At 37.5% G+C, this 20558-nt stretch overlaps 1 protein-coding gene and 1 pseudogene across 1 annotated transcript; both read left to right on the plus strand.

Annotated features, from left to right (window-relative positions):
* Positions 1–1509: 1509 nt before the first annotated feature.
* On the plus strand, positions 1510–7427 carry LOC119893691 (troponin I, fast skeletal muscle-like; the record flags this gene model as incomplete). Its single annotated transcript, XM_038706013.1, is given in 6 exon segments — positions 1510–1542; positions 2089–2125; positions 4072–4200; positions 5682–5771; positions 6978–7151; positions 7245–7427. Coding segments are annotated over 6 exon segments (516 nt in total). The 3' UTR covers positions 7323–7427.
* Positions 7428–9107: 1680 nt separating this feature from the next.
* On the plus strand, positions 9108–17231 carry LOC119893690 (annotated as a pseudogene).
* Positions 17232–20558: the final 3327 nt, after the last annotated feature.

Genomic DNA, 20558 nt, shown 5'->3' on the forward strand with positions numbered 1-20558 from the left:
GCCTTCCTCTTCTGTCTCGTCCTAGGTGGGCCATTTTTTCCTCCTCCACTACCTCTCTGCATCTCATGCCTCAAGTGGAGCTGGTAAACAGATACAAAGCAGCTGAGTGGAGTCAGTTAGTCTTTTTTGGCGAGTCCTGATGGTGAAGTGCTAAAGTGATGAAGTCCTGACCTCTGGGGTTTGTTAATAAGTGAAGAGAAATGTGATCCAGGGTGAAGCAGAGGGCTGAATACTGCGGGAGAAGATCTGAAGATTGGGTGTGGAAACAACGCTGCACAGAGATTTTAACGAACCGGGGACGTGAGATGCTGATTAGTTTGCTTATAACTTCTGCTAAAGATTTATATTTGTACATTTCTCATTTTTGAAGCATTTGGCTGTTTTGGAAAGTTTAGAAATTTGATAGATTCTAAGACTGATTGCAAGATTTCATTGTGTTTCTTTTGGAATCGTTTGTAAAGTTTAGAAATTAGGTTTCTGATATCTGCTCTTTGGATGCTCGGTATCTTTCGGGGTTTTGAGAGAAGATGATGAGATTTTATTGTTTTAAAAAGTATGCTGCAAAAATATGAATGTAAGCAGGTGGTTTGGTGTCAACTGGTGAAATTTCTATCCCGGTTCGGTTTGTCTTCTTGTTTCAGAAATTTTCTTAAAATTTTGAGTCAGTGTCTTAAAAGAGAGAGATTGATTAAATGGTATAAAAAAAGTTGAGTTTTAGTGGAAGCAGTTAAACTAGCGTCTCATTGCTTGGACTTACTCACACAATTATTTTCTTATGACAAAGCTTTTGGCTGGTTTGGAGTTTAGAAATGTCAACCCTGCATTTTTTTTTTTTTTTTTTTTTTTTTTACAGTGCATTGTCATTTCATAGCATTTGATTTCAAAGGATTTGATATCTTTTCCCTGCACCTGCATTTTTTGAGCTTTCTTCTGGATATTTAGGAGATATTGTTAATCTGAGAAAAAAACAAAACAGATTTTCATTATTTTCAGTGTTTGTACACTGTAAATGGAAGTTTTGTTAAGTCCTAAGTCTGCATGTGTGGTGAGATCTTTCAAGTTTGTTGGAAAGATCCTGACTTAATGAGATGGAAACTAAAACCTTGAATTATTTATAGTAAATAAATAACTTGAAATTTGATTCTGGGACTGGGCGACTTGTTAAGACAGATTTGTTCTTGCAATGTGTGACTGGTTGTGTATTGACAGCCGGGGGTGTTGGAAGCTAACACGCCGCCGCAGCACATTTCTTCTCTGCGAAAGGAATTGCAGTGTTAACTCCCAGAGGATATTTAGTTTTGAACACCTGTAAAGGAGCTTATTGGAGGCGTCAGAGCCGACACTTGACCCCAAACTCCAAACTTAGCTCTGTCACCACTCAGCTGCTCATCAACTGTTTTTAATAGATCACATTTCATACAAAGGATGGTCTCTGGTATTTAAGCAGAGAGCAGATAACCGCATCGTTTATTCTCCCTCGTCTCAGTGAGTTTTTCTTCTGTTTCACAGGTTGTGAAGAAAAGAAACCGCCAACATGTCTGAGTAAGTGTTGCTTCTCGATTATTATTGATTGATTTTTAATGCTGGAAAAGATATTTTACTGAAAAAAAAAATCGTTTTCAGAGTATTTTTTCAATCCAACCCCAAAAATCACAGTGTTAAAATGTTTGCAAGTAACATTCCTGCTTTCAAAGTTTGTATTTAAGTTAAGAAGTCTGGGGAATGTAGGCCTTTTATATTTGTTGGAGAAGAAAAAGAAAGATAGGAAAGAATGAAATAAGGATGGAAATAAAGAAAAATAAGAAGGAAAGACACAAGGTAAGAAAATTAAATGACAGAAATTAATGAAGAAGGAAAGAAAGAAGGTGGGAAGGAAGTACAGAAAGACATGAAAGAAGGAAGAAAAGATGGTGAGAAGGAATGAGGAAAGAAAGCGTAAGGACTGAAAGATGTAAAACCTGAACTTCCACCTCCACTAACATCATGATACTTTAATGAAGAACAGATCACTAAACATCAATGAAAAGAGAAAATAACCGTTTATTGAATGAGCGTATTTAAAGACGATGTTGTTTGTGATCTTTACAGAAAAAAGATGACCTCGAGCCGCAAGCATCATCTGAAGGTACGACCGAGTCTGTTGTTCATTTTCTATCTGAGCTCGATCGATTGGTATCCAGCGACCAATGGATATGTTAATAATCATATGTTATGAAGACGTTTCTGACTAAAGGGAAGCACAGAACATTTAGAGTCATTGTCAGGAAGTTATTACTCTGCTGAACCAACACATTTGTTTGGTTAAGGACCAATAAGTCACTTTTTAAATCACTGTAATGGTGCGTAGTTTTATAAGAATGCAAATGTTTTAATTTCTGTTGCAGAAAATTCAGCCTGTCAAACATATTACTCTAGGTGATTTTTCTTTACAGTTGTGATGATTGATTTTTTTGTGGCAGTACTGCAGTTAATGACCGCTGTTGTTTATCTGTTAGTGAAGTGTTGGATTTGTGTTTTGGGCAGAAAGTCTGCTGTTGGCTGTCACAGGAGAGGACTGTTCATATTGTCTGATTTCATATTGAGCTGCTCATGTTCATGTTCAGCCCAGCTGTCAGAGCAGGCAGAGACAGCTGAGGCAGTTTATAGGTCTGAGGCGCCACCTGCTGGTCAAAACTGTCAAACACGCAAACTCACAACATCAAGCTTCACCTTCAGCGAAACTACAAATTCACCATGGACAGGTGCCAATAATAATAAGTACAAAGAAACATAAACTGCACACTGCCGTGAATTCAATAAATATATGAGGACAAAATAAAAGGAGTAACTTTACAGAAAGCTAGGCAACACGATCCCACTCATATTTCAAAAAAAAAAAAAACTGATTTTATTAATTTTTTACTAAAAGATTGAAAAGACAAATTCTATTCTAAAAGGTTCAAATGATTGAAGGAGCCTTAAGAACTTGTATGTATGTGGTGTTTTCCCAATAAAATTATTAATTTGACAATCTCTTTATTTTATTTTATCTTCATAGTACAGTATTAAATCTTTGGCTTTGAGTTTAAATGAATGGTTTCGCACCATGACTTTGGTGTAAAGCTGGGGTAAGCCGTGTATTTCAGAAGCATTTTTGTTGCGTTAGTTGAAAATCTTTTTACATCCCTACAGCAATCAGTAAATCAAATGCTCTGACACAAAATGAAAGATATCCGGCATCTGTGGCTGTCGCAGGACTGTAAATGGTCCAGCCAATGAATGAAACCGGGGAAAAAAGAAAGGAATACTTGAAAGGCGCTCGACCTCATGTCCCCTGGTTTTGTTTTTTTCTGTTGCACTGCCTCAGCTGTGATTTCAGTCACAGAGTTTGTTTGGCTCATCAGTAGAGAAATTTATTCTGGAATTAGAAGAATTACTATTATTATTATTATTATTATTATTATTATTACGCAGTTTGAGCCGCAGCACGGCTGTCAGCTGCAGAAAATGTTCAGTAAATACTAAAAAGATCTAAATCTAAATGTGGTCTAAATGTTTTGGCATGTTTTGAGTTATTTTTTCATAGTGATTTAGATGATAAAGTGCCAGCTGGTGTCTGTGATGATGGAACATCATCAGCTGGAAGCTTTGACTGGATCATATGTTTGTTGATAAGTGAATTATTTTCTATCGTCTTGTTTTAATCATTGTTAGTGATTCAGTGTTTTAACCTCTTACTGGCTCAGGAGCAGGAGGTCGATGTCAATTGTGATGTTGTTAAGTTGAATTAAATGAAGTAGAATATTCTTTGATTTACTTTCATCAAGAGAAAAAGCAGTAAGCAGGAGTGCAGAAGAAAAATACTAAAAAATAAACACTAACCTATTGTAAACGTGCTGAATTTTACATATGAAAAACATCTTTTCATCATCTGTTTGCATTTTAGTGCAAAGATCACAACAAAGCTTTTACCTTGAAATCCCCACAAATAAGCCTTAAACCTGCCAAACGACTGAATAAAACCATTTAAAGAACCTTTACTGCAGTGTTTTGTTGTATTGACTGTCGACTCTCGCTCGATCTGTCCTGCAGAGTTTGATGCTGTCGATCGCGGCAAACTGGATTGAACAGGAGAAAAAGGACCTCACCGTCGCCAAGGCAGCCTACATGGCAGAACATTGCCCCGCCCCCTCCCTGAGCGGCGACCAGGCCGCCCTCATGGTGAGAGAATCAATTTAGAGTTGCTGGATGTGCTGGAGACAAAAAGCACTCATCATTTCTTGACTGGAATTATCCTAAACGTGAGCTATTTAGCCTAATTATCCCAAAAACCTGACCTGACTGACCTTCTCTTCTCTTTATGGTGATAAAATTTGTTAATAAACAAAAAGTACAGCTTAGTTTTGCAGGTCTTTGGTCATTAAATAAAGTATTTTGGCATGATGATGGCGCTAAATGAAAAATGAAGGGTTTACCAAAGTGATTCTGAGGGGAACATGAATATCTAAACCACATTTCAACACAATTCATCCAATACTCATTATATTTCTGTCTCGAGCAAAGTGGTGGACCAACAGTGTGACACTGCCTGAAGTTAGTTTAATATTTGACGTTCATCTGTTTTCACGGTCAGTTTTTCCTTAATTATGCACATCGCAAGTCAGAAACTTCAATAGCTGCCACATTTATGAACACACTGACATCAAGTTACCTCTTTTCCCTCAAAAGGGTACATGACCAACGACAAGCATTTTTACCCTCTTAAGGACACATCCGCACTTTTCTTTCTCTGTGTGTATGCAATTATAACCCTTATGCATTTTATTTGTACCTCTAGCAACATGATGTGCTTCAATTCTTTTATTGCTCAGTTACTGCTATTTTTGCTTCTTTTTGTCTAAAAGTTTAGTGTTGAACATTTTAAAATTGGAGTTCCCATCTCCCACAGAAACCTCTGCTCTGAACTGCCTGAAAACCGCACGTTTTGTAGTCCAGGCTTTTCATCCGCTTTCTTGTGACATCACAAGGAAACACGTGTCATAATGCGTGCCTAGCGGTTAGTCCGACACGCCCTCAAAAACACTGTGGAAAAACACTGAGCTGCAGTACACAGGTCTCCTCGCCCTTCCAAACACTAGCTACCCTCCAGGCAGTCAGGAAGTTGTTCCTGTGATGTAGAGACTGAGCTCGGTTAAAAAAAATGAATAACTCACCACTCTGAAACTCTTGCTCCAGTCCATGTTGCCAAGCTGGTAAGGGGAACATATACAGCTGAACCGATGCCTAACTCTGCTCCTGATTGGCTAGTAGTCCTTAACTAGGAACTGGGCATGTGTAACTCCCAGCAAAGATCTTGTAGAGGTAAGATGTATCACTCCATAGCTAAAATGGAGCATTCAACACAGGGTGAAAAGAGGAGCTGCAATAATGTGCAGTCATTTTTTGAAAATGAAACCATGTAAACCTGTTCTGGTACAACCCTTAAATAAAATGATGAACCTGGAAATGAGCATAATGTGACCTCTTTAAAATAAATAAACACCAAATGGAGTTTGTTTACCTTATTTTGCAAACAAAAAAAACACTGAATAACAGCTTGGATGAAGGGATTTTTTTTCTTAATGTATTGATAGCTTATTTATAGTCGACTAATAGTAACTTTTACTTGAGTAAGTAAACATCACATCTGTCTGTGTCTTTAGGAAACCTGCAAAAAGCTGCACGCCCTCCTCGACAAAGTGGATGAAGAGAGGTACGACCTGGAGGTCAAAGTGGGCAAGGCTAATAAAGAGGTACACCTCCTCCATCTTTTCTCAAAACACCTGCAAAGCTTTCCTGAGCCTTTAATCTCTCAGTGTGGTTCTGGTGCTAATGATGCACGTGGAATTAACGTGGAATACCACACACATAACGACAGAATTTTAATCATACTTTTAATCGCAAGAACGCAGCAGACGATTCACTCCAGACACAGAACCACACACTCTGCGTTTATACTGAGCGGTTTTAGAGTGGTGGTGGTTCCGAGGCCTCGGGATCTCACAGAAACGTGATCTAATGTGACTTCAGACATAAAAAAAACATGGAGGCAGACTGTCGTCGTCAGCAGGTTGCACTTAATATAAGAATATAACTGTGGATGAACTGTAGGCTGAGAAGAGGGAATCAGTAGTGCAAACAAATACACAACACGTTGGTGACGCTTACCCGTCAGCTCGCTCTCGTTGGCTGTTCTGGGTTTCTGATCGGAGACACCCCGATTTCATATCATAAATATCAAACATGTTTGTTCCTCCGATCTGGTCTGTAAACCCCTCACACTACAGGATCATTTATCCCATTATCGTTTCCAACCAGTCTCAGATTGGGAACGCAACCCATGATTGTCAGGAGGGTGAATCGGCCCCAAAATCGTCCCAATTATTCTCTAGTGTGCGGCCACCATTAGTCAACATTTAGTCAGCATGCAGACTGTGGTGGTGGTTGCTCAAAGCCATGTGCCATGTCAATATTACGTGACCTTTCAAAGGTCACACTCTCTGTTAGTTTGTTTCTTTGCCGACCAACATTACAAACATAAATGCGTCACGTAGTAGCTTTAAAATAAGACACTAAAGACCAAAATCAACATGCTATTTTCTGACTTCCTGTCTGTGGTTCTGAGCTCCAACCCCACTGGTTCCCACCGAAGACATAAATCTTTAAAAGCTCACAAAAGGCTCATTAATTTCCTTAAACAGTTGTTAGTGTAAAAACTGTAATAGTGCATGTGTTGGGGACTATTTTCAGCTGCGGATGAATCCACGTGTGGCGCAGTAGTGAGTGTTTGTATGTAGGACTGAGTCAGAAATAAACTACAGTGTGCGTGCAACAATGGAGCTTGGGTTTGAGTCTGAACATGAGATTTGTGGACAAAAAGAAAAACAGAATTTCATCAGACTGATGTTGTTTCATACTAAGCCAACGCCTCTCCTGTTGTCTGCTTTGGTCTCTCTCAGATTGAAGACCTGAAGATCAAAGTGGTCGATCTGGCCGGAGTGAAGAAACCCGCTCTGAAGAGAGTGCGTATGTCCGCTGACGCCATGCTGAAAGCTCTGCTCGGCTCCAAACACACGGTCAACATGGACCTGAGGGCCAACCTGAAGCAGGTCAAGAAGGAGGTGAAAGAGGAGGTGAGTCTTTACAGGAAGGCAACCACGCAGGTACAAAGAGCGGAAACAGATACTGTGGACACTTTTTGACTGTGGACTGTTTGTGTCTTGCAGTCTACAGAGGCGGTGGGCGACTGGCGTAAGAACATTGAGGACAAGGCTGACAGGAAGAAGATGTTCGAGGCCGCCTAAAGGAATTTAACTCCACTCCTGTAGTTTCTCTGGGCTGTTGGGACTTTTTATGGAATTTTTCGTTGAATTGAAATACGTTTACTTTCATTAAATTTGTCACATTCAGCTTTGTCTGTCATTGTACATTTGTATAGTGAGTGGTTTAGATAAGAACCCCCCCCCCTTAATTTCACACTTCTCTTCAATATCAGACTTTTATTCTGTAGTATTACTTCCTGTCTTTATCTGTGCTGATGTTCACTTTTGACAACTTCCTCTGCTCTTAGTGGGTTTTTTTTTTATAATAAATGTGTTTTGTTTCCTACATACTGCTGTCATGAGGTATTCTGTCTTTGACTCAGTGACGCACAACACTGCAGGCGAAGCCGATGACACAACTTAATGTAATTTAAATGGTCTTAAAAAAACAGAAGGCCGACATTTAGCTTGTTTCTCTCGTTTGTTTTAGTCAAACATTAAAGAAAAACTTGACCCGAAACAGAACTAGTGTTTGCTTTTAGGTGTATTAATATGAATTCATTGACCCAAAGTTAATATCTGCTGTAACAAAATGATTTCAGGAATCAGGAAGCAAAGAAACCGAAACTGAGGACTCAGTTTTACATATGAGTCACCATGCAGCAGCAGATTAAAGCTGTGTTTGAAGATTTGAGCTCCAACGAGGTCGTGTTGTGCTCTTTGCGGTGCTGTGCACGTCAGTGAGGGTCGGAGACACAATATCCATGTTTACATATTTATATATTATATTTTTTTTATATATTTTAAGTGTTCAGGGAGCTGTGAAAAGTGAATGTTGGCCGGGTTCACATGATAATTTAATTCATCTTTAATGGTCGAAACTCAAAGGTCACTTACTAGCTTTTCCAGAGCTTTCCTGCCACCTAATTCCGACCCCCTCAATAATCTCATGTTATCACATGATCAGAGTTTTGTACTTCCATGTGAAAACACCTGAGGCGAAAAACGGAACTTTGTGTTATCACAGGTATGTTTTTAAAAAAAAATTTTCACGTGCATCATGTAAATCTACACATATTCTTAATTTGATTTACTTGTCTTTACCAAAACAAATTTTAGTTTTTTGTTTTTGTTTTTTACCACAAAGTTATACAAACTTTAACAAACACTTATGGAAACACAGTGACTTTCTCCTCTTTTAGCATTTATAAACAGTAAGGCATGTAATGAATGGTTTATAACACTCTATAAAGTAGTTGTAAGCTGAAATAAGTACATTTTTAAGTGTTTATTAATGTCCAGTATTTGTCAACAATTATAATTTGTTATACTTGTTATTACTAGTTATTATTGTATATTGTTAAAACTGCATTTTAATACGATGTAATTTAATAACTATTTATACAGCAGCATCTACTTATGAGTGTCCACAGGAGAAGTTATAGATGTTTACAAATTTATTAATGAACGCTTGCATCTGTAAACTACTACATTATGGTGTGTTATAAACCATTCAGTAAATGTTTGCATACTGTTGATTAATGCTAACAAGGGGCTTAAAGTCAAAACTTTGCCCCCTCACCTTCACATCTACCACATGGTGTCAGCAGAGGACTTTTTTTTGATCCATAGCTCTCTGCAAACATCTCAGGCTGGATTCAGTTTATTTTGGACGGGAGAGGATAAAATCAGAAAATTCCTCCATCAAATTATTTATATCACAACAGTGCAGGAGGCCAAAATACTGAGATGCTTTTATTTTTCATTGTATTATCATTTTTTTTACTTGTGTGTTTTTTTGTTTTCTTTTTTTTTTTTTAACTTAGAAAATACTTATTTCTAACTCTGTAGCTTTAATTGGAAACTTTGCCCAAACAGTATTTTTGTTAATAATATTATGAATATAGTTTTTTTTTAACTAATGTTGTGTACTTGCTGACCAGCATGAACTCAACTGACTTCAAAGTTATATTTAAAAACATTTTTTTATGTCATTTACATTTTTACTAGAAGGTGTCTGTACCTTGTTTCTTTACTGTTAAAAACATGATTGTTTCCTGATTGACCTTATTGATCAGAGTTGGACACTGTTCAGTCAAGCCGAAGGTGAGTGATATCAAAACATGGGTTTGAGGCCTAAGTGAAGTTGTTGATGTTTGTATTTAATGTTGTTTTTTCAAATTTGGCTCTCTTTTTAGTCGCTGTGTCCGTGAACTACAAAAGCACTGATTTCCAAACAGCATGCAACAAATCAGGTTAGTCTTTAAAGGTCTCTTATAATATATAAGTATTCAAGTTTTTATGTCTTATGACATTGTGTATGTTGAGAGTGGTAAAATGACATTTTGTTATTGTATTTAGAGTTTTCACATTTACAAAACTTTATTCAGACTTAACTATAATTGCATAATAATTACTTGTTTTGGACTAAACAACACAAAATAGCGTCACGTCAATGTACAGGCTACATTATATTAGGCCTGTTTACGATTCTGAAAGCTGCAATATGTCCGACTTGATGCTCAGTAACATGAAAGTGCCTGAAAAAGCAACCGAACATGGACACCTCACATCAGCCAAAGACTGTCATTCAATTAATTAAACCATAATTTAACCAATTAAACGCAATGTTGACCATGTAACCATGTGATCAGCCCTGCAGTCACACAAGTTGTTGTTCTTAATCTTAGCCAAAAGGCTAATCACTAAAATCAGGGTCTAAAATCTTGGCGTATGCTGAATAATTACATTACATTTCACAAGATAGAGGTAGAGGAGACCAACAGAAAGCCAAATATGGACAGAAAGGGCAAACATATGTTCCTCTGTGGGAAAACAAGCTGGTTAACATATCACCAACATTGTTTATTACAATTATGTTATTATCCAGGACTTTAAGTCTTATTACAATAATTTGAGTTGAAGTCTTACATTCTTCTTTTCCAGATCTCTTTGTGTCCTGTCCCACTGAGGACTGCTGACCACCTCGGACAGACCATGCTGACCAGCAATGGAAGATTTACGAGGTGAGCAAGATGAAAGTATTTCAGGACCTCTTGTGTCCTGGTTGGTCTCAGAGTTCCTCATGGCCATAAAGAGGAACCTCTGAATCCCCGTCCAAGCACATAAATACGCCTACAGATTTAACTTTTTAGTCTGTGACTCCCTCTCTGTCCTTCTGTCAGCCTCTGCCGCCCTCCTCGTCGTCACTTTGTAGGTGAGTAACTCTTTTACTTTGTGGATTTAGTAGCGTGATGCTCAGTGGTAAAATACTTTAAACTTAGACAATGCACCTTTTGCAGAATGCAGCCTGTCTTGTTGATTATCATATTTATTTCTGTTTATATTCAAGTAATAACATATTTACAATTTTGATGATGATCAAGGGATTTCTTCAGTTTGAAAAAACATTTTAAAAGAGGGTTTTGCACACTTAAATTAAAAACACAATTAAAATATGTCATTTTGGTTAATTACTTGACTACCCAAGGACCTAAATGTATTCCATATTTCTTATTCTTCTTTAATTAATTGCATTAATTAGCATTGTGTCTTGAGTGGAGATCTTCTGTAAAGTTCTCAGAAACTTAAAATGACTCCGCAATTAAGGTAATGCAGGTCTGAATGACTTTTAAAATTGGGCCCATTTTGGTAAATTAAACCTGAATCTGATTCAAAAGTAAGTCGGCTAAGATAAGAAAAATAGTCAAAGTATTAATAAAGTTTGGTTTTAAATGTTGGATTTTATTTTATTTAGATTATTACATGATTGAATGTTTGGACATGGATTTATGTCACGTCTCTGGTCATTGTCGACCTTTGACTCAGGCCGGAATTAGCGTTGACCTCGCACATAAATACCCTGGAACCTGCAGAGAGGCTGAAACGAGCATGGACTGACAGAAATTTGATTTAAAGTGGTTTAGGGATTCATTTTATCTAAAATTAAAATTATTATTTTGTCTTGTCTCTGAGAGTCCTTAAACATCTTTACATGAGATAATTTTCCTTTGTTATGTTTTGTTTGGCTTTACAGAAGACAGATGTATATTATTATTATTATATTATATATATATAATAACATTTATCACAATACAATGTTATTATATGCTTTACAGGGCAAAGAGAAGGTAAAAAAAAAACAGATCAAACGCTAAAAGGAAAATGAAGAAACAAACTTGAGCATGATAGTAAACTGCATATAGTGTATCAATAATTGATAAATGTTTTTTGAAACATTTGGAATTTAATTAGAACAAAATAAATTAATTTAAATTCTAATTTAAAAAATGTAATTAAACAACTAAAAAACTCAAAGAATTCAACTCAAATTTGATTAAATTAGGGGGAAATTTTTCAGCTTATCAAGTTAATTCAATAAATAATTTTTAAGCAGTGGCCAATTGGTGTCTTTAGCATAATTTAAGTCTTGTTTGTCTTTAATATGATGATTAAATTGTTTTGGTATGGGACCATCCAAATAGTTAAATAGCCCTTATTGTTTTGTATTTTTGCACCTAACTTATGTTTGTTTATTTTTAACAGAGTCTGAAGCTAAAAAGAAACCAAGATGTCTGAGTAAGTATGAGTTTATTCTGTTCTGAAATATTACAGTGATCAATATTTCCAACTCAACTTAACATTAAAGGGTAACGTCAGTATATTTCAACCTGTTTTTGTGCATATGTGACTCATTGGTGCAACATTTTTTGAATTTGGTCCGGTATTGAGCGAGGATGCTGCACACGGCGACAGCGAAACAAGGCTGTAATCTCTGCAGGCGATTACGCCCCGTCACAGTACGTCCGCTAAAGTGCTTTCTATTATAAGTGTCACATTATGGACAGCATCCCTACAGAATTACAGAGTAAGATCTTTTTTTATAACCAGAAACATTTGCTATATTGCTCTCGTCAAAGCCACCAGACTCCCTTCACAAAAATAATAATAATAATAATAATAATACGTTTTATTTGATGGCGGCTTTCATGGCACTCAAGGTCACCTAACAACAAGAAGCAAAAGTACATAGCATCATAAAAATAGCATAAAAACAAAAGGAAAAATAAAATTTAAAACATCAACAGTTAAAATGGGAATCGGTGTTGTACATTATTAAAATGAGTATGCTAGTTTAAAAGATGAGTTTAGAGCGCAGTTTTAAAGTTTGTAATAGAGTCCAGGGTACGAATGTGTGGGGGGAGAGAGTTCCAGAGTTTGGGTGAAGCATAGGAGAAGGCCCTAGCACCCACTGTACTGAGATTGATGGTTGGTAGAAAACAGTACTTTTACCTTACAGAATATGGGAGTTGCTGGTCTACCGCTGCTTCGGTCAATTGGTTTGTTTATGTTATTGTGTGACTTTGCTGTTTTAAAGAGTTAAAAACAACAAAGTCACACAATAACACAAACTAAGCAGTCAGTCAGAGGTAGACCAAATTAAGTAAAATTAAAATTATTGTTGTCAAAGCAGTACTTTACTTGACCACAAGGCTTAAAGGCAGGGTAGGCAAGCTGCTTATAAAACGCTTTTTGTCATATTTGATGAAACTGTCTATATACACCAATACATATTAAAAAGTTAAGTGCTCTGAAAAACAGAGTATAAGTAGTAGAGTAGAGTAGAGTGTCTGTAGGCCTCTCAGGGCTGCAGTAAACACAGACGCTCGTTCTGTTCGGACCGAATGCAATGATTGGCTGGCTGACACTTACTTTCCCTCACTGCCATGGCTAACAGCCCTGCTGCTACAGGAGCTGCCCACGTGCGCACCCGCTCAGCTCTCTCCTGACAAACGAAGCGGTCAGACCAGAGCTAATATCTGCGCGGCTTTTCAACGATGGTGACAACTGAGGAACACCAAGGGGCTGAAAAGTTGCACTGTGGTCGCTTTATTTCTGCTGGACAGGTAATCTGGCTTTTATCATTTTGATGGTAATTTCTTACTTTCATCGGTAGCCAACGTAGCTACCTACTGAGCATACAGCTAACAGTAGCTACGAGTGCAGGTGTAACACCAAAATGTGTGACCTATCAGATTCTGTGACCAAAACCCAAACGATGATATTTTCCTAACCGTAACCAAGTACTTTTAGTACCTAAACCCAACCAAATACTTTTAGTACCTAAACCCAACCAAACTGCAGCCGCTTCACATCGTCAACAAAGCCTCTGGCGCTTAACTTCCCATTGGGGTCACAGAATCTGATAGGTCACATATTTTGGTGTCACACCTGTTTAGTTATTCACCACCAAGGTTAATTGTTATACTATGTTTAACGTTACACTTATCTTAACCTTGTATCTAATTGGTTTCTTTGTTTAATATTATCTTATGTCTGCAAGCGTTTTTTGACTGTATGTTGCTCTATTATATCTTTGAACAAGAACTTTTACGAATGTGGCGATGTAACGTAAGTTAGCTGTGTGTTTTTGTAGTTATGAGAAAGACATATCACCGTTAGTGTACGTAAACAACGCTAGTTGAAGGTCCCCAAGTATCTGCGTTTATTGTATATAAGTGTAGTTGTATATATATGTTTGGCATTGTAAATAGCTTAACCTACTGTGTGAAAACCTTTTACTTTAATTGGTGCTGGTATGCGATTATTTACACTGAACAAAATTATAAACGCAACACTTTTTGCCCCCATTCATCAAGAGCTGAATTCAAAGATCTAAGACTTTCTCTATGTACACAAAAGGCTTATTTCTGTCAAATATTGTTCACAAATTTGTCCAAATCTGTGTTAGTGAGCACTTCTCCTTTGCCAAGATAATCAATCCAGGTGTGGCATATCAAGATGCTGATCAGACAGCATGGGGATTGCACAGGTGTGCTTAGCCTGGCCACAATAAAAGGCCTTAGGCTGGCCACAATAAAAGGCCTTAGGCTGGCCACAATAAAAGCATGCATTACAATCACTGTCCACAAACCAGCCAGGAGAAAAGCCGATGACGCTATTCAGTATGTTGCATTAGTAGAACTCCTGTGCATTTTGTTCAATACATTTATGAGTGATGAGTCAAAAAAAATTAAACAGTATGAGGAATACAGATAGATGGTGCTGATTTATTTTTGTTCCACATTTTATGTGGAAATGGTGATTACTGTATAAGAGAACAATGTCAGGTATTGCAAACTTTTCACTAAGCTGATCCTCCTTTCTGTATTATCAGGTACAGCAAGGTGTACAACAAAAAAGTCCAGGAAGTGGAGCTTGTACTCACTGAAGGTGGAGAAGGACTTCAGTTACATCGCAGACCTCCAGAGTGCCATCCTCCTCCTCCTCCTCCTAACCTGACGTTTGTCTACTTCTGAGGAGATGCCTAGAAGCAGAACCAGGAGACCCGATGATCCCCGTCAACATGGGGTTCAGTCAGGTGTCCCTGCCCCAACTGTGTTGCTAGATACAGGAAAACGTACAACAAATGAATACGGTTGGTTTTGAAATGTGGTAATTTCGTCAGAGAGGTCATCTCTAAACAGCACAAACAACAATACGATACTACGAGTAAAGTCTGAACTGTCTTCATAATCAGTCAGGACACCTCTGGACACACCTTGTCTTTCTTTCTGTATATACTTATTTTTAATGATGTTTAAAATGATCTATTTGTGATAAAGGTTGTAGTTTTAGTAGTATATAATAACAATAAACAAGTGTTATACCACATTTGGATGTCATTATTTCAGACACAAGACATACATGTAGTTGTTTTATTGTTTATGCGGCAAGTGTAAAGAAAAGGCATTTATAATTTTCAATGATTTATTTAAAAAAAGAATGAAAATATTATCCAGAACAGGGAAAATAAACATATATATTTTCTCCACCCAGTTCGTTTTTGAAGTCAGTTTTTTTAAAACCTATCCAATATTAACATGCTAGCTTGATATTGAGCACTAACAGCCGGGTTAGTTGTTTATTTTCATAATGTTAAAGTTAGATGTTTTCTTACCCTTGATGTGAGCCGCTGTACTGCGCTCCTCTCTGCTCGTCCTCCAGCGGTGTCGGCAACGCATGTTCACATGTTTTGGGGGCGTGGCTTTGGAAGACGCCCAGAAGGGAGGGGGTGGGAGTTTCTTGGTGGTTTCTCAAACTTAACCTACCCTGCCCGTAAGTTGCAGCCCTGTTGCACAGCTGCGGACTGGATTTTTAAAAAAAATGTTCAAGGTTGAAAAATACTAAAGTTACCTTTTAACAGAAACTGCTATAATCTGGATCTGTTTTTGTTTTAAATACAAGGGAAGAAACAGTTTAACAAGTTGAACGTTGTATTAAAATAAACTTTGTTGGGAGAATTTCTGTCAGGCTCCCGGATGCTCATATTAACATCACTTTTTCGTTAATTACAGGGGAAAGAAGATGACATCGAGCCGCAGGCATCATCTTAAAGTAAGATTTATCACAGAATATCTATATCATCCACTAGAAAATAAATTAGATTAAGGTCCAACACATGAACACAAACACGACTTTAATGTGACCGTGATGTTGCTGTCTGTCCTTTTTGCCTTGTTGTAATAACTTATAACAAAGTTTGTCCTGCAGAGCGTTGTGCTGCAGATTGCCGCTAGCTTGCTGGAGCAGGAAGCTGTCGAACTCGCAGCTGCCAAAGAAGCTTACATGGCAGAGAATTGCCCGCCCCCAACCTGAGCGGAGACCAGGCGGCTCTGATGGTAAAAACGCTGAAACACACATGACAGATGAAGTGATGAGGAAGATAGGTGATGTGATGAGCTGAGTTTGTGAGAAAGAACTGTTCTCTTTTCACATAAACAGGAAATCTGCAAAAAGCTGAACCAGTCCCTCGACAAGATCGATGAGGAGAGATATGATGCCGGGGCCAAAGTGGAAAAGACAAACAAGGAGGTAGAGAGTTTTCTCAGTTACAGATGCTTTAATGTAAATAGTATTTGGTTTTGAGGAAGTACAGTGGGGAATGAATTCTCTCAACTTATTGTTAAACAGTAACTGAACCCAGATCTGTGTGAACCCTTTGATTTATAATATAAACCGAATTTTGACATTATTTGAAATGGTTGCATAATCACATCTTCATACCTAACAGACAAAATAAGTCACTTAGTCCCTTAACAACATATGAATGTTGGAAAGTACCAGCTAGTCACATGATAACGTTACACTGACTGCATTTAGCCAACATGATATTTCAGGTTAGCTTATCTGCCTGTAACTTTGTGTGTCTTTCACCAGAGATGCTCAGCAATGTCAGTGTATCTAAATGTATTGGATGATAATATAACACGGTTAGTTAGATGGGCTGAATGTTATAAATGAGATTGTTGTCACACTTTATAACAGAGGATAGCCGGGGACAGCATAACGACAGACGGAGACGACACAGATAGCCTACAGATATTAAGAGCAGGGGTTTTATTGTGTTATCTGTAATATAACGCTACAGCCTATGAGAAAGCAATACAATCTGCTGTTTAAAAATCGTTTGGCTCGTGTTGTGTGACACAAATCAGTTGTGTGATCAAGGGGATGCTGGTGTTTTTTTAGATCGCCGAGTTGAAGCTGAAGGTGGTCGACCTGGCCGGGGTGAAGAAACCCGCCCTGAAGAAAGTGCGTATGTCCGCTGACGCCATGCTCCAGGCTCTGCTGGGAGGAAAACACAAGGTGAACATGGACCTGAGAGCCAACCTGAAGCAGGTCAAGAAGGAGGTCAAAGAGGAGGTGAGACATGTCACATACATTTACTTTAGACATGCCTCACTGTAGGACGTCCATAAATGTGTTTATTCTGCTCCTTCAGAATGCCGAGGGGGTCGGTGACTGGCGTAAGAACATTGAGGACAAAGCGGACAGGAAGAAGATGTTCGAGACTTCCTAAAGACTTTCACTCTTTTCACTGTTACCTCTGACCATTTTCATGGAATTGAAAAAAACCCGTGCCATTAAATGTTTTTTTTTTGGAATAAGGCAATGCTGTCATGCTGCAGTTTTTTCCCAGATGGTGTTTGGATGTTTAAAGGTAAAAGTTTTCTTTAGTTGGGATTTTGCCTTTTGTTTTGTTTTGTTTTTCATAACTTAACTTAAGCGACATCTAAAATTCACTTTATAATATAACCAGATTGATATTGGTGTTAATCTGAACCTAGATATCTTGACATACATAGAAATCCAAATCAGAAGAAGCTGCTTCCAGGGACAAGATGTCACTTTAACTTAAAACCACTAAATAGCAGCATAATCTATATTGTCCTCTACTTAACCGAGTGTTGTGCTCACCATGAACCACCAGATGTCAGCAGTCTTTTCTCTGCTGGTTGGTTCTTCTACCTGCACATCATCTCCCCCTTTCGAAATATTTTCACCATTTCATCACAATTTTACTTCAAATGAAGCTGCCAGCGCCGTGAAGTTCTACGAACGGTGAGTAATTTTTATTTTCACTTTACTGTTAATCTCATTATTGCATGATGTCTTAACTACTCATGTTGCCCCTAAAAGTGCCCTTCAAGTTATTTTTAAATTGTAAATATTTATATATATTAGAGAAACAATGTTGTTCCAGTTTTTAATTGTAGCTACAGTACGAGTAAATATTAAACTTACTAATGGCTGCTCCATCCCCTTAATGGGAATATTATAGACGTCTATATTCCCCAAACCTCAGCCTGACTACCTGTATATGAATCGTTAACAGTTTAAAATAAAATTCAGTTGGATTTAGACATTTAGAGATATTCACTATGCCTGAAATGCTTGAAGGAAACAGGAAGTTCTTACTGAAGAAAAAAAACACCTGATGAAAGCGTAAGTAATAAAGTAATAATCAGCTCCCTAACTGAATTAAATAGAATTATACTTAACAATTTACATTAACAGGTTTAGGTTTTGTTTTGATATAAATGGAGTAAATGCTCAGTAATGATAGAAAGATGCAGCAATCTGAAATTCTTTTACTGCTATACTTTGATTTAACACTGATTCACACATTCATGACATTTAAATGTTAATTTATTCTTACTTGGTAATTTTAACAGTCATTGATGTATATCTGTAATGTCATTTGTTTAAAATTAAGATAAAATACTATTTCCAGATGATTAGTTGCAACAAGCAGCTTTAAGCTTGAGTAAATCAGTTTCTTTTACATCTGTGGCACCAAAGTTTGATACCTCATTTTAAACTAAAACAATTTAAATTTTAAATCTATGTTTAATCCGTAAATGTATGATTAATGTCAGTTTTTTTGCTTCACATTCAGTTTAACTTAACTAACATTTAGGAAACCAATTTATTTCCAAATTAAATTTTTATTTTTTTTATTATTTAAAATTTGATATTTTGATTTTTCCTCAGAATGATTCTGGTTTGTGCAATGTATGAACTTTTGTGATTCCAGCTTTATTCTAAACTAAAACAAATCAAATTTTAAACTATGTTTCATGTGTTAACTTGGATTAATGTCAGTCCCGCTGCTCCACACTTTTAAAACTCAATTTAAACGCTCGTCGTTTATAAACTGAACCTGCCTTTTTAATCCAGATGTTGATCTACTGAAGCAGCTTTTTTTGTCAGTGACGGTTCAACATGTTAGTCCAACTGATATTTGTTTCGATCATTAAATTACTTTTTTTACAGGAGCCCCCAGAGTCCTGAACGATAAACGTTTTGAGACAAGACTAACATGACTGCATGTACACCGAAACCACACTTGTTCCACCTGTTCATACTGGTTATGAAACCTCTTCAGCTGGAAGTGATGGGAACAAAAGCAACTTTATCTGAAGTGAATATTCAGCTTCATCAGTCTGCGTTAGACAGTTTAATGGATATGTTTGAAAGTGAAAGTCTTTGTAGTGATAGAGGGAGTTTCCTCCTAAAAGACTTTAAATGCTCCTCCTTGATCCGTCTGACTCGACGGTTGAAGCTTGAGATTAAACTTGAGCTGAACTTCAGTGTAAATGACTCCTTGTGGGTGTGACAGCTTCTCACGCTGTTCTCACCACTGGCCTGTTAAGCTGCTGGTATAAAGAACTGAATCTGTGATCAGCCTCACTGCCCTGCGACAATGCTTCACTTTTCACTCGTTCTGTGGGAGGAAACCTGCAGCAGTCCAGGGAGGTGACTTCCTGCAACAGAAGTTTACGAGGTTCTTCCGAGAGTTGCTGTGGTATTTCTGGAACCGGCCGGCCCATTGGTCTGAAGTGGCTCTGCTACCATAAAGAGGATGACATTTCTGCTGAGCGAGCACTTCACACCCTATATACCCTGTATAATCTTTACTGTTTAGGACTTGGCGTGTCTCCCCCCCTTCTCGTCTTGCTCCTCCTCGTCACGTTCAGTAGGTGAGAGTCTCTGCAGCTCTGCTTCGTTCACTCTGGTAGGAAACAATACGGAGAGTCGCTAAGTTCTGCTTAACAGGTGGGACTTCAGTTTGTTCTGCAGAGAGGCTTTTCTCTGGGTTAAAGTGCTGCTGCAGGTGTGACCTCTGACCTCTGAGACTGCGTTCAGACGTTTGAGGTAGAATCAGAGAGAAGGAGCTGAGACTTATTGGACATTGAGCTGAAAGGTGAAATAACTTCGGACATTCAGGCAGGTTAAAGTTTGGACTGAAGCTAGTTTGTCATTTTGGCCTTTTATTTAGTCATTTAAATAAAAATCAGCTGATTGTCTTTTTTTTAATGTTGTGTGGTGTAAGTGAAAGTTTAAGGCTTAATATGTATAATAATTAAAAGTGAAGGTTCGTTTTTTGCCGCTGGGATTTTAAATCTTTAAAGTGAAACTTCTCAAGTTTGCTGGTGCTTTATTTTACGTGTCGGTAAATCATTTTATGATTTCCTGCAAAAAAGGTTCATTGGTGCTGATTATATGAAAAGCTTCACTCGAACACACGTTTGTTTTTACCCTGTGATATCTGCTGCTGCTGTGCAGGGACTGATTTAATATAATAATTAAATTGAATATAAAAATAATGAACCACTGTATTTTCTCTATAAGTAGAGCCAAATAACCAACTTCTTTCCACAGAAATTCTCAGGAGTATTCAGATATTACGACATGTGACATTTAAAGCATTACCTAAGGTTTTTAAATTATTTCATGTGATTCTTTGTGAAAATGATTTGGAGATTTAATGAATATTGTTCTTGTTTTCTTTGTGGCTGTAGCTGGATGTTTTGTTCTGACTCAGTGTTTGACTTGTTTAGTATGAATAATATGATTCGACAAGTGTTTTTTGCATCCTGGATGTTGTGGAGCCTCAAAACAACTTTTTTTTTAGATCCGCATTTAATTTTA

Source organism: Micropterus salmoides, unplaced genomic scaffold, assembly GCF_014851395.1.
Source record: "Micropterus salmoides isolate LMB-PRFRI ecotype aquatic unplaced genomic scaffold, ASM1485139v1 Ms_hic_scaffold_8, whole genome shotgun sequence".
Taxonomy (NCBI): domain Eukaryota; kingdom Metazoa; phylum Chordata; class Actinopteri; order Centrarchiformes; family Centrarchidae; genus Micropterus; species Micropterus salmoides.